This window comes from Bos javanicus, chromosome 13 (assembly GCF_032452875.1).
Source record: "Bos javanicus breed banteng chromosome 13, ARS-OSU_banteng_1.0, whole genome shotgun sequence".
In the NCBI taxonomy this organism is placed as follows: Eukaryota; Metazoa; Chordata; class Mammalia; order Artiodactyla; family Bovidae; genus Bos; species Bos javanicus.
The window spans coordinates 69,729,187-69,743,346 of record NC_083880.1 but is presented as its reverse complement, the minus strand read 5'-3'; the positions used below and the strand labels follow the sequence as shown (position 1 = coordinate 69,743,346).

The following is a 14,160-nucleotide window of genomic DNA, read 5'->3' as shown; positions in this document are numbered from 1 at the left end:
GCGCCGGCCCGGCCGTCTGTCGCGCGCGCACAGGCGGCTGCCCAGCCCACCGTCCCGCACAGGCCCGGCCGCGGCGGCTCCTTCCGAAGCCCGCTCGTGGGGCGCCGCCCGCGCGGCCACCGGGAAAAGAAGTGTAGGCCCGGGGCGCCTCCCGAGGCCCGCCGGCCAAACCCGGTACCTGGGAGGGCTGCCTGGCTGAGGGAACCAGGCCAAGCCGGGCCGCCTCACACCGGCGGCGGCGGCGGCGGCGGCGGAGGAGGCGAGTCCTCCGCGCGCCCTCTCCGGGGCGGGGCGGGGGCGGGAACACCCGGTGATTGGTCGGCAGGCTCTGACGGACAGCCTGCCTGTCCCGCCTCTCCCCCCTCCCTTCCCCGGGGCAGCCGGGGGCGGCCCCGCCGGCAGTGCCTTTGACCGTCGGACCCACTATCTTCCCGGCCCTGCGGCCGAAGTGGCCTCGCGGGTGTGTGTGTGTGTGTGGCGGGGGGGGGGGAGTCCCGTTATTCGGAGTAGCCCACAGGCCTGAGCATCCCCTGCGAGCCCACCAGTGGTCTTGGCCTGGCCATACCCTTCGAACCCCCACGCCGCAAGTCTCCACGCGAGGACGGGGTCTCAGGCCCTATGGCTCAGCACCATTCCTGCAGATGCTCTCCCGAGCTTTCGTTTTCCCTGGCTGACTCTATCCCTGTTTTCCTCCTCGGTCTCTGGCCGCTGCCTTTCGACACCTCAGCAGCTTCTCTTCCTCCGGGGTGGGTCCTGGGTCAGTTCCCAAGGCGGCCTGACCCCTCTGTCGGCGTCACTGCCCCCCGCCCCCTGCCAAATTCAGGCACCCGAGCGCCGAAGCTGTATCCCCCCTTGCATCCCGTTACCTGTTCCACGACCCGACGTAGCACAGACATCTCACATCCCTCCTCAAATTGCCTCTCCCGTGGTCTTCAGTTTCTCAGAACATGCCTCTGGTTAGTTGCTCGGGCTAAAACCGTTGGAGACAGCCTTGGTTCCTCTCTCTCCCTCAACCCCACAGCACTCCATCAAGTCCCATTCCCTGTGCCTTCCCATGTCTCTGCTCTGCCCACAACCTCAAGGCCCATCTTCTCTCTTCCAGACTGTTTACCCTCCTTGGTTTTGCCTGCATGTATTCCCTATGCTCTAGTTTGTTTGTATTTTTTAAATTTGGCTGTACCGGGTCCTAGTTGCAGCATTCAGAATCTTTTAGTTGGGGGTTGTGGGATCTAGTTCCCTGACCAGGGATCGAACCCAGGCCCCCTGTGTTGGGAGTGCAGTCTTAGCCATTGGACCACTAGGGAAGCCCCTATGCTCTGGTCTTCAAAATGAAATTAAATCCTGACTCCCTACCTCCAGGCTCAAATCATCCAGAACTTCCCATGGCACACAAAATCCCCTACCTGGCCCAGCAGGTCCGGCATGGTCTGACCCCTTTCTTTTCCCACTTCATCTCTCACCACCTCCCTTTCATTCCATTCTCCACGCACAAGTTCTTTTGGTGGTTATTCGATTAATCTGTACTCTTTGTGTTGCTGCAGCCACTCCCTAGACGCACCCCGGGCAGTCTAATTGCCCCGTCACAGAACACCGCCCAAACTAAAGACACCTTCAGTCACAGTAGAGCCTGTCTGACGGATGTTGAGCCAGACAAAGCAGGACAGCGTACTGCATTGTAGAGGTAAGAGGCCCAGCAGGGCACCCAGCTGATGCTAGAGAAAGATCCAAGGACTTCCCTGGTTAAGTGACTTCAGTGGTTACGACACCATGCTTCCAATGCAGGAGGCACAGATTTGATCCCTGGTTCGGGGAACTAAGATCTCACATACCACGTGCTGTTGTTGTTTAATCACTTAAGTCGTATCCAATTCTTTGCGACCTCCAAAAAATGATAAAGAAAAAAATTAGGGAAAGATCCAGGCATCCAGGAATGTGTGAGTACGTATATAAGAGTATGTGCTCAGGCAGGCCACCCAGCTGGCTGATGACTAATGTCTGGGGACTGCCTTTGACTTGTCTTGCTGTAGTGGTAGCATGTGTATGTGTGTTGATCCCCTCAAGTGCAGCCCCCAAGGACCTGAGGATTGAGCCTGAGGTTGAGGCAGCTGTTTGTGCTTGGTTGGCTGTGGTCACCCAAGGGGAGGTGGCGTGGCTGAGATGGACTGCCACCTAGTGGCAGGCCTTTGAAATAAGAGGGAGGGAATGAAAGTTGACCCAATGCCCGGCCCAGCATTACAAGGGTTGCAATATGTGGTCACACCTGATCCTTATAATTACTCTAATCAGGGATTATTGTTCCCAGTTTACTGATGAGAAACAGATTCAGAGAAGTTCTGCGGCTTGCCTTAAGGCCACATAATTAACCAGTGAGGATTTGAACCCCAATCTATCTGACCATGCATTTTCTTCCTCACAGGGGAGCCTCTAGCTTCATTAGGTGCCGGTGGACAGTGGGCACATAGGCTAGCTGGCTACTCAGCAAGGGTGAGGGGAGGCCCTTGGCATGGCTGGCCCTGGGCACAGGAAGCGTGAGTGCAGAGCTTGAGCGCTCATAGTGTGTGGCTTGGGCTTGCTGGGGCTTGCTGTGGTGCTTGTCCCTGTCTACAGCCTTGAGCTTCCCTATGCTCAGTGTTAGTGCCATGAGTTGGAAGAACAAGAGAAACTCAGCACTGGGCCCCAAGGAATTCACAGATTTAAGACAAGTAAGCACTCTGTTTTGTAGGAACAATTGTGATGGAGGAAAAAAACAGAGGGCTATGAGCTAACACATTAGGGAGACCTGCTTCAGATCTAGTAGACAAGGAAGACCTCTGTGGGACTCAGCAGAGGCTGGAAGGATGTGAGGAGATGGCTGGCTGTATTATTAGGGGTGGGTTGGAGGAAAGTCCTTTCTAAACAAGGTAACAGCATATACAAAGGCCCTGAGGCCAGAAAGAGCTTAGTTAAGTTTAGGAATGGAAAGAAGGCTAGAATTTACTAAGAGGGAGCACGGAGAGGGGAGGTGGAGTGGAGGGGTTGGTGAGGCCAGGAAGACAGGAGGGGGGCTAGCTGGGCCCCTCCCTGCTCATCGGACCTTATCCATTTTCCCAGGAGGCCTCCTAAGTGCTGTCGCCTTTACAGCTTGGTGGGCGGTGATGCTTTTTAGAAATCTCCATTTCTCCATTTTCTGAGAGCTTCCCGACATGTAGCCCGGGCTTCCTGGCTTCTGCTTTTGCCTCTGGGGCCGGGCCTCCAGGGGCTCCAGCAATCCCTGCCAACAGGAGCTCATGTTTTCAGCCTGCTGTCAGGCCCTCGATCAGGAAACAGGGCCCCATTTCCTCCTGGGACTTCTGAGCCGGCATCCCAGGCCTCAGGTGCCTGCCTCCACCCAAGGAGACTCAGGAAAAGCAGGGCGAGCCGAGGGTGTGACCGGTATGGGCTTCCCCCAGCTCGGCATATATATATGGGGACGTGGGTGTTACTGGCAGTGCCTGCAGCTGCGCTGGCTGGGAGGCGCAGCCCAGCACCCACACCAGGCACACGCCCATGACATCACCCAGGCTCGCCTCACTCAAGCCTATTTCTGTCAACACTCATGCTTCAGCATGCTCCGGCGACACCAGTACCTGTGCCTGAAGTTGTGGGGGGAGGTGGAGTCCCAGCCCAGCTGCCCCTCTGGCTCTGTGAGCCTGACCCCATGGGTGTTTACTTACCAAACACTTAGAGCATCACTTGACATAGTAAGCCCCATAGAACTGCTTTACCCCTGGTGACTCATTTACTTTTCATGACAGCCCTGAGATAAGTACTTTTTTTTTTTTTTTTGAACAACTTATTTATGGCCGGGCTGGGTCTTCATTGTTGCATGTGAACTTTGTCTACTTACGGAGAGCAGAGGCTACTCTCTGGCTGCGGTGCACGGACTTCTCATCCTGCTGGCTTCTCTCGTTGTCCTGCACAGGGCTCTAGCACTTACACTCGGTAGGTGCAGCACACAGGCCTAGTTGCCCTGCAGCATGTGGAATCTTCCTGGACCAGGGACAGAACCCGCGTTCCCTGCATTGGCAGGCGGGTTCTTAACCACTAGACCACCGGGGAAGTCTGAGTATAAGTACTCTATTATCCTCATTTTACAGAAGGAAAAACTGAGGCCCAGAGAGATTAAGCTAAGAGGCAGCAGAGATGGGATTTAGGCCCATCCAGAGTCCACATGACGTTGCCTTCCACCTAGGTATGAACATTTCACTATTTTCTTACCCTTTCCGTAATACCCTTACCTGATGTGTTTTCTATTTTTAGTTGTTTGGTTACATCTTGTTCCAGGTTGGGTTCTTTGGGAAGCCTCTGTGACAGAGGTTAGTGTGCAGGGTGTTTTTTCAGGACACGTCCTTGGGATCAGCACTGTGGAAGGGAGGGAAGGAAACGCGAGGGGGCACTGGGAGAAGTTGAGCTGTGATACAGGTCTGGTGGCAGCCTCAGCCTGCCCCCAGGGAGCTCTGTTGCAGTCCCTCCACCAGCCACTGAACGTGGCCTGTCCTGGGCTGAGCGCGGCTTCAGATGTCTGCAACCACGGTGGTCTTAGGGGGCTGATGGTCTCCTAGCAACAAGCGCTCCCTCAAAGGGGAATCTGAGCGGCACATCCCTGTGTCTGCCACAGATGTCTTCTCATTCTTAAGTACTCCGAGCATTTCTTAAGAAATCAAAAATATGGTACCATAAAAATGGGATATGCTATTATCTGAAGGAGGAATGTAATTTGGTGAATATGGGTTAGCACGGCTGCGGTGATTGAAAATCAAATGTGATTGAAAATCAAATTGAGCTTCCTGGTATCCAAAGCAGAAACTTCGTATTCTGATAACTGATTCCTTGGGGGATAAAGATTTTCCTGGGGTTAAATGATAAGGGTAGTTTCTTAAGGGGACACTTACTTGATTGAAATAGTAGAGAATGTTCTCCGCAGATTAACAGCAAATCCCCACCCAGTTTTCATTCTCCCTGTAATGGCCTTGAGTGACTATAGAAGGTATGAAAATAAAGCGCAGCTTCTACCACAGTTGAAGATAGGCAAATTTATATACTTGCAGCATCTAATTTAATCCACGTATGAAACTTTATCCCTCTTCTTTAAACTTTTAACTTTCACTTAGTAGTATCTTATGTTAGGCGGCTGACCAGCCCTTCTCAGTCAGCCTGCACCTAGGCCTGCACCTGGTGCTTAGTGAGTACTCCCCTTGGTGCACCTTGAACTCCATCCCTCAACCTGTCATCTTGGCTGTTAAGCGTTGGTCCCCAGTATCCATCCATGGCTCCACCTTGGTCAGTGGGCCTCACACTTTTTAGATCTCATCCTCCTGCACACCCATGATATACTCTCAGCCCAAGAGCCTCGTGTTTTCTATCACTCGAGGGGAAACCAGGCCAGGACTCTGTGCTCCCTGCAGACCCTGCTTCCCCTCTGCTGATGGCCCCTCTCTTGGGACCCAGATGTCGAGGCAGGAGAGCTGGACTCCAGAGACACTGTAATTGCCTCTCTGCAGGCAGAGAAGGGGGCCCTAGCTAGCCACTGTGGCCCTGGCCAGGTCGGACCTGCTATTTTTCCACCTTTTCTGTCCTTCTTCCAGCACACATTCCTACATCCCTGTAGCAGTGAGACAGCAGAAGGGATCAGACCAAGTTCCCGCTCCAGGAGAGCAGAGAGAAATGCCAACAGACGTTTGTCAGCAGAAGACATTTCAGTGTGATAAGGGCCCTTGGAGCACTAGGGAGGGACAGCTGACCTTATTAGACCTGCTGGTGGCTGTGGGCAGAGCCAAGTGAGAGGTATTCTGCTCCAGATACAAGACTGTCAATCACTTGTTTTCAAAATAAGGTCACCACACGTGTTTTGTGGCCATTTTTGCAACTATAGCAGAAAACTTAAAATTATCTGTTTATATATTGTTTTTAGCTGCACTGGTTCTTCTTTGCTGCATCAGGCTTTCTCTTGTTGCGGAGAGTGGGGGCTGCTCTTTGTTGTGGTATGTGGGCCTCTCATGACAGCATAAATAGTTTTAGGGATACATGATTCAGATGTCCACAGATAGCAGTTTATTTAGTTACATATTTCCCACATTTAAAGTCACACATTATTTAAAATGATATATTAATTTATGAGGGTTTTTTTCCCACTCTGGCCTTTTCAATAATTATGTTCAAACTTTTTTAGTTAATTAATTACGGCTACACTGGGTCTTCATTTCTGCCTGTGGGCTTTCTCTACTTGGCGGTGAACAGGAGCTACACTCTAGTTGCGGTGCGAAAGCTTCTCATTGCGGCGGCTTCTCTTGTTGCGGAGCACAGATTCCAGGGCACGTGGGCTCAGTAGTTGTGGCCCACTGGATCACCAGGGAATTCGCCGTTACAAATCAGCTTTATTGAGGAATACCCTACAGAAAATGCACCCATTTTAAGTGTAAAGTTTAGAAAGCTTTGACAAATGTATACCCACCTGTAACCCCACTCAGTTAAGACATAGGACGTTTCCATCACCCTAAACAGTGTTCTGGGTGCCCTTTAAGAGTCCGTCTCATGGTCAGCTCAGCAACACATACAGGAAAACTGGAGCAATACAAAGATTAGCATGGCCCCCGCACAAGGATGACATGCAAATTCATGAAGCGTTCCATATTAAAAAAAAAAAAAGTTGATCTCCCCTGCCCCCAGTGGGCAACCACAAAGTCTACTTTCTGTCACTACAGGTTAGTTTTACCTGGTCTAAAATTTCATGTAAGTAGAATCACAGAGTATGTACCCTTGGGTCTGTGTTCAGTATAATGTTTTTGAGATTCATCCCTGTTGCTGCAGAGGAAATACTTTTTGAATCAGTATGTGATGCTGTCAACTGGAAATTTTAACCTAAGCATAATTACTTTTCTGTATAACATTAAATAGCTTTATTTCTTCTGTAGATACATATCAATGACTGACATAATCCCCACTTAGACTGTATTGCTTTAAAAATATTACAGAAATTTTAAATATATATAGAGACAGGATAGCACGGTGAAATGTACTCATCAGCCAGTTTAATTAGGAACTCTTGGCCACTCTTGTTTCGTGTCAAACTTGACCCACTAACCCATTCCATATAATTTTGACACTAATCTTAGCTCTATAATGTTATCTGTAAATATTTCAGTGTTTTTCTAAAAGACTCTTTAAAAACATATATCAACACCGTATTGCTATTTAAAGTGATCTTGAAGAAACCTGTTCAAGTGCAGTGCTTCGGATTGTGAGAAATAATTGCCCAGTCTGTGGTAAATTTCTTTGCTTCCTTGTTTACTGATTTTGTCAGGGGACTACTTACAATCGTCCAAAACTAGTTTGACTGAGGTCATTTCAGGATAATGTGTTTTCTCCAAAAAGTGCTTTTTGGTTCAAAACAAGTTGAGAGAACAACCCATTATATGAGGGATTTTGTAAAGACTGAAATGTAAGTAAAACTCCTTTTCTCAGAAAGAAAAAAATTTTTTAAGTTTTCTATGGAGGAAATACTGTATTTGATGTATGTGGTATTTAGAAGGTGGTATCAGAATTGGTGATTTACCAGATATGAGAAAGGTGTGAAGGATGATGACTGCCCTCAGTTCCAGTTGGGAGACAGAGTGGATGGTGGTGCCTTTCCCTGAGATGCTAAACCAAGCCCAGTGGGCTGGTGGTGGTAGGTTCCGAACATGGTTTTAGAGGCCGTGGACATCCCCGCCAAGGTGTGGCAGTGTGTGTCTGGATCTCAGGAGAGGGTCTAGGCTGGAGGTAGAGATGTGGGGCTCGTCACGTTCAAGCGTGAATGAAATCAGCTGGGCTGAGAAGAGAACCGCAGCAGCTAAGGACCTGATAAAGGAGGTAACAGAAGCCACAGCCTGAGACGGAGGGATAAAATCAGGAGAGGGTGGCACCATGGAAACCAGAGGAGTGCTTTAAGGGAATGATCCTGTTTATGTGAGATGTCCAGGAAAAGACAGACCTATATAGAGAGGGTAGATTCGTGGAGGCTGGAGGTAGGAATGGGGATTAACTGTCCCTGGCATGAGGGATCTTACGGAGGGGACGAAGTTCTAAAACTGACGTACGCTGATGGCTGTACCACTCAGTAGTTACTAGAAGTCACCGTACATTGGAAATGGGTGGATTTTATGACATGTGAAGTATCACTAGCGATTTTTGAAAAGTGTCTGGTGCCACAGCGAGTTTGAGATGCAGGAGCAGCAGAGCCTGGTTAGTGGTTTGGTCGCTCATTCCTGGGTGACTGGTCAGAGTTGAAGAGGGTACTGGAAGCAAGATGGGGCAGAAGCTAGTTGCAGTTGGTGGGGGAGTGACCGGGTGGTAGAGGTGACTCATTCCAGGTGCTTGTTTGTGAAAGAGAGAGAGGGAGGGGGTGGTGGCTGAAAAGGGCTGGGAGTTGTGGTTTCTTTTTTTTATTAAAAAAAAAAAAACAAAAAAACGTGGCAGAGGCCCGAGGTAGACTTGACAGGGAGAACAGACAGGACCTGCTGACAGGATATGGGGGGTGGCGGTGAGGGAGGAAGGGGCCAAGCCAGCACTAGCTTTCTGGCTGGGGTGGCACATGGAAGCGGTCTCCCTCTGCCCACAGCTGGACCCCAGCATCACGGAAGGGCCAGACAGGAGAGGGTGGGGCAGACCCTGCGCTCCGACCTAAGGGCTGGAAGTGGGAGGAGGGAACCTGCCTGCCAGATGACTAGGAAGCAGGGCGTGGTCCTCCTGACTTCATGCTCAAGCATCCTTTGAGGCCCTGCATACATACCTGGCCCTCACCTCTGTCTGGCCTCTTCCTTTGTCGCAGTGGTCGTCAGGTCAGCTTCTCCCATTCTCTGGCTTGCTTTCCCAGGTCTGCTGCAACCACCCAGGATGTCCTACAGCCGTTCTTGACCAGCATCTAGTTGCTCTGCACCTGCCCTCAGAAGAATGGTCTTTGCCAGGAAAGGTAGGCACAGGTTTCTGCTCACCAGTAACATGTGCCTGCAGGGCCTCCTGTCCTGTTTCCAGTGGTGACCCAAGGTTGTCCCCTGGTTGTGACAGGTCCTGCTCAAGTGCATTGATAGGGCTCGTGGACAAGCCTCTCTATTGCTATTCCTTATGTTCCATGGTATAGCTTCCCCAGAACTAATGAACTCAAAATACTTGGCTTTGGTCTCTTGCTCCAAGGCAATAGTGGCTCCGTACCTTCCTTTATTCCCTGGGGTGAATGCTGCCTCCTTCACTGGCTGATGAAATAAAGGCTGCCAAGGACCCTTCAGGATTCTCTGCAGTCGGCCCATCCCCAGCCCAGAAGTTCAGAGACCATCAGGGAGATGGCTGTCCTCCCAGAATACACCCCTAGCTGGCAGGCTAGAGGACTTAAGGCTAGCTAAATGACTGGTTCTGACCACTCTGGCCTTCCTGTCGCCTGCTCCTTTTGACCAGGAGACTTAATCTTTCAACTTCATCGCAGACTTAGCTGTAACCTAGGATGAAAGGAGGAACAACTTTTGTAGGGATCCTGACTGACTCGGGTACTAGAGCACCGAGAAGTGGTTCCAGACCACTCCCTCTCTATCAGCAGGATCTCTTGTCTGTCTGGAGAGAGCTTCTGGGATTCAGTGTTTTAACTGGCTTAGGACTTAATTCCCGCCATCCTGACGGTATCTTAGCCACATAAGTAGGCCCAAAGAAGCTCCCTACTGTTTCTCACCAGCACACACAGAAGTGTTCTAAAATCTGCTTCCCGAATACACTTGTTCCACTTTGCTCAATAAACCTACCCTAGGCTCCAAATATAGTCCTTGCACCGCACCTGTTCTAGTTTTTCTGTACCCGCCCTCACTTCCTGGGCCTGCCTTCTTCTAAGGATGTGGACTTTGGCTCCCTCCCCTTCAGCCCACACCCACGGTGGCAAGACAGATGCAGCCCCAGCTCCTGGGGAGGGAGGCACCCTTGCAGCCGGGAGCAGGCAGACCACATCTCACACCAAGGCCCAGCCCTGGAGCCCTACTCTGGCCCGGGGCCCTGGGCTAACACAGAGGCAGACACCAAGTTTCCGTTAAGTTGTAGGAATTTATTTTAAATAACCTACAGTTGATTAAAAGGGAATTCATGATAAAAATAGAAGATACTTGAGGAAAGATGTGGGAAATGGACTCTGCACACACGCTAAACTAACAATGCCTCTAAAACTAATGATTATAGCAAAAAATGTCTTCACATTAAAATTCTGCTTTTTATGTGTTTTTTTTTCCATTTTTTACACAATTACAAAAGAAAAAATAAAAGCCCTAAAATCTTGATTATTTTTCCTCTTTTTTTTTTTTTTTGACCAAATACTCATTTTCCTCTAAATTTTTTACCTGTGGAACTTTTATACAATAAAATCTTTCAAGTGAAAGACTGGGGTTTTAAATGAAAAAGATGGGTATCTGAAAGGGCATAGAGAATGCTCAGAACAAAGAATGATGGGAAAATGGTTTCAGTCACTGATTATTTATTATCCTTAGACTCGCTCACCCCTCATCCCTCCCCAGCCCCAATCTACACGATCTTTAAGATCAAGAAAAAGGTTTAAATATTTTAAAATAATTAAAAAGAAATAAAAATTCACATTTAAAAAGGAACACTCAAGTCAGGAAATATTTTCCCATCATGCTTTTCTGTGAACAGGTGTCTGAACCAAAACACTGCCGATGTCACGACTGCTTCAAGTTTAATGAAAATTGATTCCCATGACAATAGATAGTGACAACTCTAACAGGTGCGTTGGGTTTTTGTTCTACTTAATTTTAAATTCCTGAAATGGGGGAGAGGGGAGTTTAGGAATTCATTTCTATTAAAATATAGAAGTTATTGCAAAACCCTAACTGTAAAAACGCACCAATATAATCGGACTTCGTATACAGTAGCTAAGAGAATCCAAATGTTTCAGTGAAACAGTGAATTTGCCTGGCAGAACTCTGACAAATTCCCATCCACTTGACCCCTTGAAAATAAAAACAAAATTCAAAACAAATCATACAGCTAGAATTTTGATATCTGAAATATTTTTAAATAAGTTGTCCATAGGACAACTGGCTCAGCTCTCCCTTATAATATCTTTTCTCAAAGATGTTAGTTAAGACTTGCTGCCTCTTTCCCTCGGGTGTGAGGGCAAGCGAGGCTCACAGTTTATCCATCTTTCCCAAACCACACTGTTCCTTTTCACAGAACTCTTGCCCCTCAAGACTGGCTAGAACTCGTAGTCCTCGTCAGCCATGTCAATGGCCCAGGCAAACTTCTCCCGCTGGGTTTTGTTGTAAATTTTCTCAATGGGGACCCCCCACTTCTTGCACCTGCAAATAAGGGAGAGAGAAGGGGGGTTAGTGTGTCTCAGGAGACGTGGGCCAGACCCGGGTTGGGGCCTGGATGTGCTGCCTTCTCCTGTTCCATCTGGTGAGGAGGAGAATTAATAAGGTACCAGGTGTGTTCTTAGGGCTTCATGTGCTTGACTCACTGAATCCTGACATTCTAAAGTAGGTACGATTGCAGGTGTACAAATGAAAAAGGTACAGAAGAAAAACTGAGAAGTTAGGTGATTTGGTTTCATTCTCATGTAGCTAGTGAGCATGGAGCTGAAAAGTGAATCCAAGCACGCTGGCTCCAGAATCCACGCTCTTCACCATTATACTCTATTGCCTCTCAAAGCCAACCAAACCTCCAGCACCAGACAGGACATAAAGGGGATAAGAGCTGGCTGGAACTCCTGGCCCACAGGGAATGGCTGCTCCTCTTAAGCCCAGAAACTAATAATTCAAGTTAACTAATAAGCATCTTCCAAAAAAGTCATTTATTTTGGATATTATTTTATTGGGGAGGGTAGTTTACAGGGAAACAAGCAATGATGCAAACTCTTTGCACAGGTTGCTCAGATCTGTATTCTTTTTTTTTTTTTTTATTTTCTCCTTATTTGTACCTTCTTTCCTTCACTTAAAAAAAAAAAAACATTTTTTTTTTAAATTGAGAAGTTAAAAGTTTAGGTAGATGGGCTCATTTTATTTTTCCTTCAATAAGGACTAAGAGTCTCCATTTTTGTCCTAAAGTTCCACTAGGGGTGGGGACCATACCTGCCTTAGCAGACATAATACTCCCAAGTGGTGTAACAGTATTGACCATTTCAGACCACCCAGGATGTCCCAATGCATTTGCAGTGCGCATAGCAGAAGACAGAGGACACTCTTAAGTGTGTAATGTAGGAACTGCATGTGAGAGCTGACAATGCTCTTGGAGCCCCATCACCCTTCCCAAGCCAGCAGGTAGCCTTCAAGAAGGGCGTGGTGCTTACCAAGCCACGGTGATCCTTGGGTCCAAATAATTGAGTTTAGAGGTTCCCAAAGCAATCTGTTTATTCTCCTCTCGGTCTGTGGCCTGAACTTCGAGCTTCATCAGCTGTTCCTCCAGCCTCTGGACAGCCTTCTTCTTTGACTCTACAACCCTGGAAGAAAGGAAGTCATCAGGAACTGGGCCTGGCCTCTGGACAGGAGCACCATATCCCCACACTGCCACCCAGGGGCAGTAAAAACAGAAAAGCCACAGGCCCAGACATTTCTAGAATGTTACTCAGAAACCCTAGGAAAGCTAGGACCTCTGGTTGATGCTGTGACACTTTTCCTCTCATCCAACTCCCAGCTGTGCATCACACCAGGCACGTACTTCTTGGTCTTTGCATCCTTCAGGACTTTAGCATCAGCCTTAGCACTTTTCAGGTCTCTCCGGGCATCTGCTAGCTGTTCCTTCTTCGCATCAATCTGGGTAGGGAAGAACAACAGTAAATTCAGGAATAAAATAAATCCAAAGAGAAAACAGGATTCCTTAAGAGAAGATGTCTTCACCAAGTAGGCTGTTCTTGTTAAAACGCCCAGGGGTGGCTTCATGACGGCACAGAGTGGATATGCAGCGGGTGTTGAATTCCAGTGCTACTTGACCGTTTATATTCTTCAGTCACCCTTGAAGAAATGAAGGTTTTATGGCAATGACTCTGGGACCCATTAATCCAGAAACTCAGGGAAAGAACCCACTGGGACTGGGAGTGTGGGTGCTAATCTTTCAATCAGGAAACACTTTGGTTTTAGATACTGCGAAGAGGATGACAGGTGAAAGCTGTTTATCAAATGGATCCTGTGCCAGGTTGTCACCTCCATCCCAAGAATCCTGCAGGAGATACTGTTTATGAAGCTGAGACAAGAGTCGCTACATCTACTGAGCTCAGCTCATTCCTCAGATTCTACCAGCACTCTGAGAAGAGCTGCTAATTCCTCCAGGAAAAAAAAAAAAAAGATGCACTGAAGAGAATACCCAAGGGACTAGAAAATGGCAATTAAAAGGTACCCAGGAAGCCAAACCACTTAGCCTCATCTGTTCCAAGCCAATACGTGGCATGGTCTGGCTCTGGCATTCCATTTTTTAAAAGGCGAGAAAGCTGAGACAGAAAGGAAATTCAAATAGTTATCATTCAAAGCAGATTTGAAAACTTTTTAGCTAGGGAGCTCTTTCTCCAAATGAAATCTCCTGGGGCCCCAATCTTTAGAGGAAGGGAAAATGACAGTCGCAGCCTCTCTTGCTTGAGAGCGCCAGTTCTGCGTTCTCAGTTCCCACTTGAGGACAGCAGCAGGCAACACCGTGGGGCTGGGGCCCTAGAGTGGTGAGCTCACAGCTGGGGCAGGCAAACCCTGACCTGCTATCACCGTGCTAACCCTAAGATCAGGGGAACCTCTGCAGAATAAATGCACGCCCGACTCATATACACTGGGCTGTTGCTCTCAGCCTGGCATTGTCTGTTAGATTTATACACACAGCCCAAGACTGGAAACAGAGGCCATCATTGTGAGAGAATCATTAAATGCATTTTACTACAAATGGCTTACTTCCAACATCTATGTTGTCCAAAGTCAAACTGAAGGAACTGACTCTACACAAAAGCGTCACAGACACCACTAGCCAGATTCTTCTTAGGCTAGAAATGCAACAAACCACAATCTTTTAACCATTTCTGTGAATACTAAATTGGCAGGCTATGTTGAATTCTCTCAAAGCATTAAAGACCCCATTGATTCACTTGGCAAACAGCGGTGTGTGTTTGTGTTTGCTTTGTGGGCACACAGGAGAGGGTTCCTGGGC

General features: G+C 48.5%; 2 protein-coding genes, 1 long non-coding RNA gene and 1 other non-coding gene across 5 annotated transcripts in view; 2 read left to right on the top strand and 2 right to left on the bottom strand.

The window, feature by feature from the left end:
• Positions 1 to 256, bottom strand: part of PLCG1 (phospholipase C gamma 1) — a 33,849-nt gene extending 33,593 nt beyond the window's left edge. For both annotated transcript variants that reach the window (XM_061437585.1, XM_061437586.1), the window contains exon 1: positions 179 to 256. The gene's annotated coding sequence lies outside the window, so the exon portion shown is untranslated. The remainder of the gene's footprint in view (positions 1 to 178) is intronic.
• A 29-nt stretch (positions 257 to 285) lies between these two features.
• Positions 286 to 14,106, top strand: LOC133259730 (uncharacterized). Its single transcript, XR_009740494.1, has 5 exons — positions 286 to 460; positions 1,542 to 1,681; positions 4,116 to 4,210; positions 8,870 to 8,965; positions 12,165 to 14,106. It is a non-coding gene; the product is annotated as an uncharacterized LOC133259730 (long non-coding RNA).
• LOC133259975 (U6 spliceosomal RNA) lies at positions 6,550 to 6,653 on the top strand. Its single transcript, XR_009740639.1, has one exon. It is a non-coding gene; the product is annotated as a U6 spliceosomal RNA (small nuclear RNA).
• Positions 10,305 to 14,160, bottom strand: part of TOP1 (DNA topoisomerase I) — a 95,312-nt gene continuing 91,456 nt past the window's right edge. Inside the window, exons 19-21 of the mRNA XM_061437605.1 lie at positions 12,697 to 12,791; positions 12,329 to 12,478; positions 10,305 to 11,339 (exon numbers count right to left, since the gene is read on the bottom strand). Of these exons, the coding sequence (XP_061293589.1) occupies positions 11,237 to 11,339; positions 12,329 to 12,478; positions 12,697 to 12,791 (348 nt within the window). The 3' untranslated portion in view covers positions 10,305 to 11,236. The remainder of the gene's footprint in view (positions 11,340 to 12,328; positions 12,479 to 12,696; positions 12,792 to 14,160) is intronic.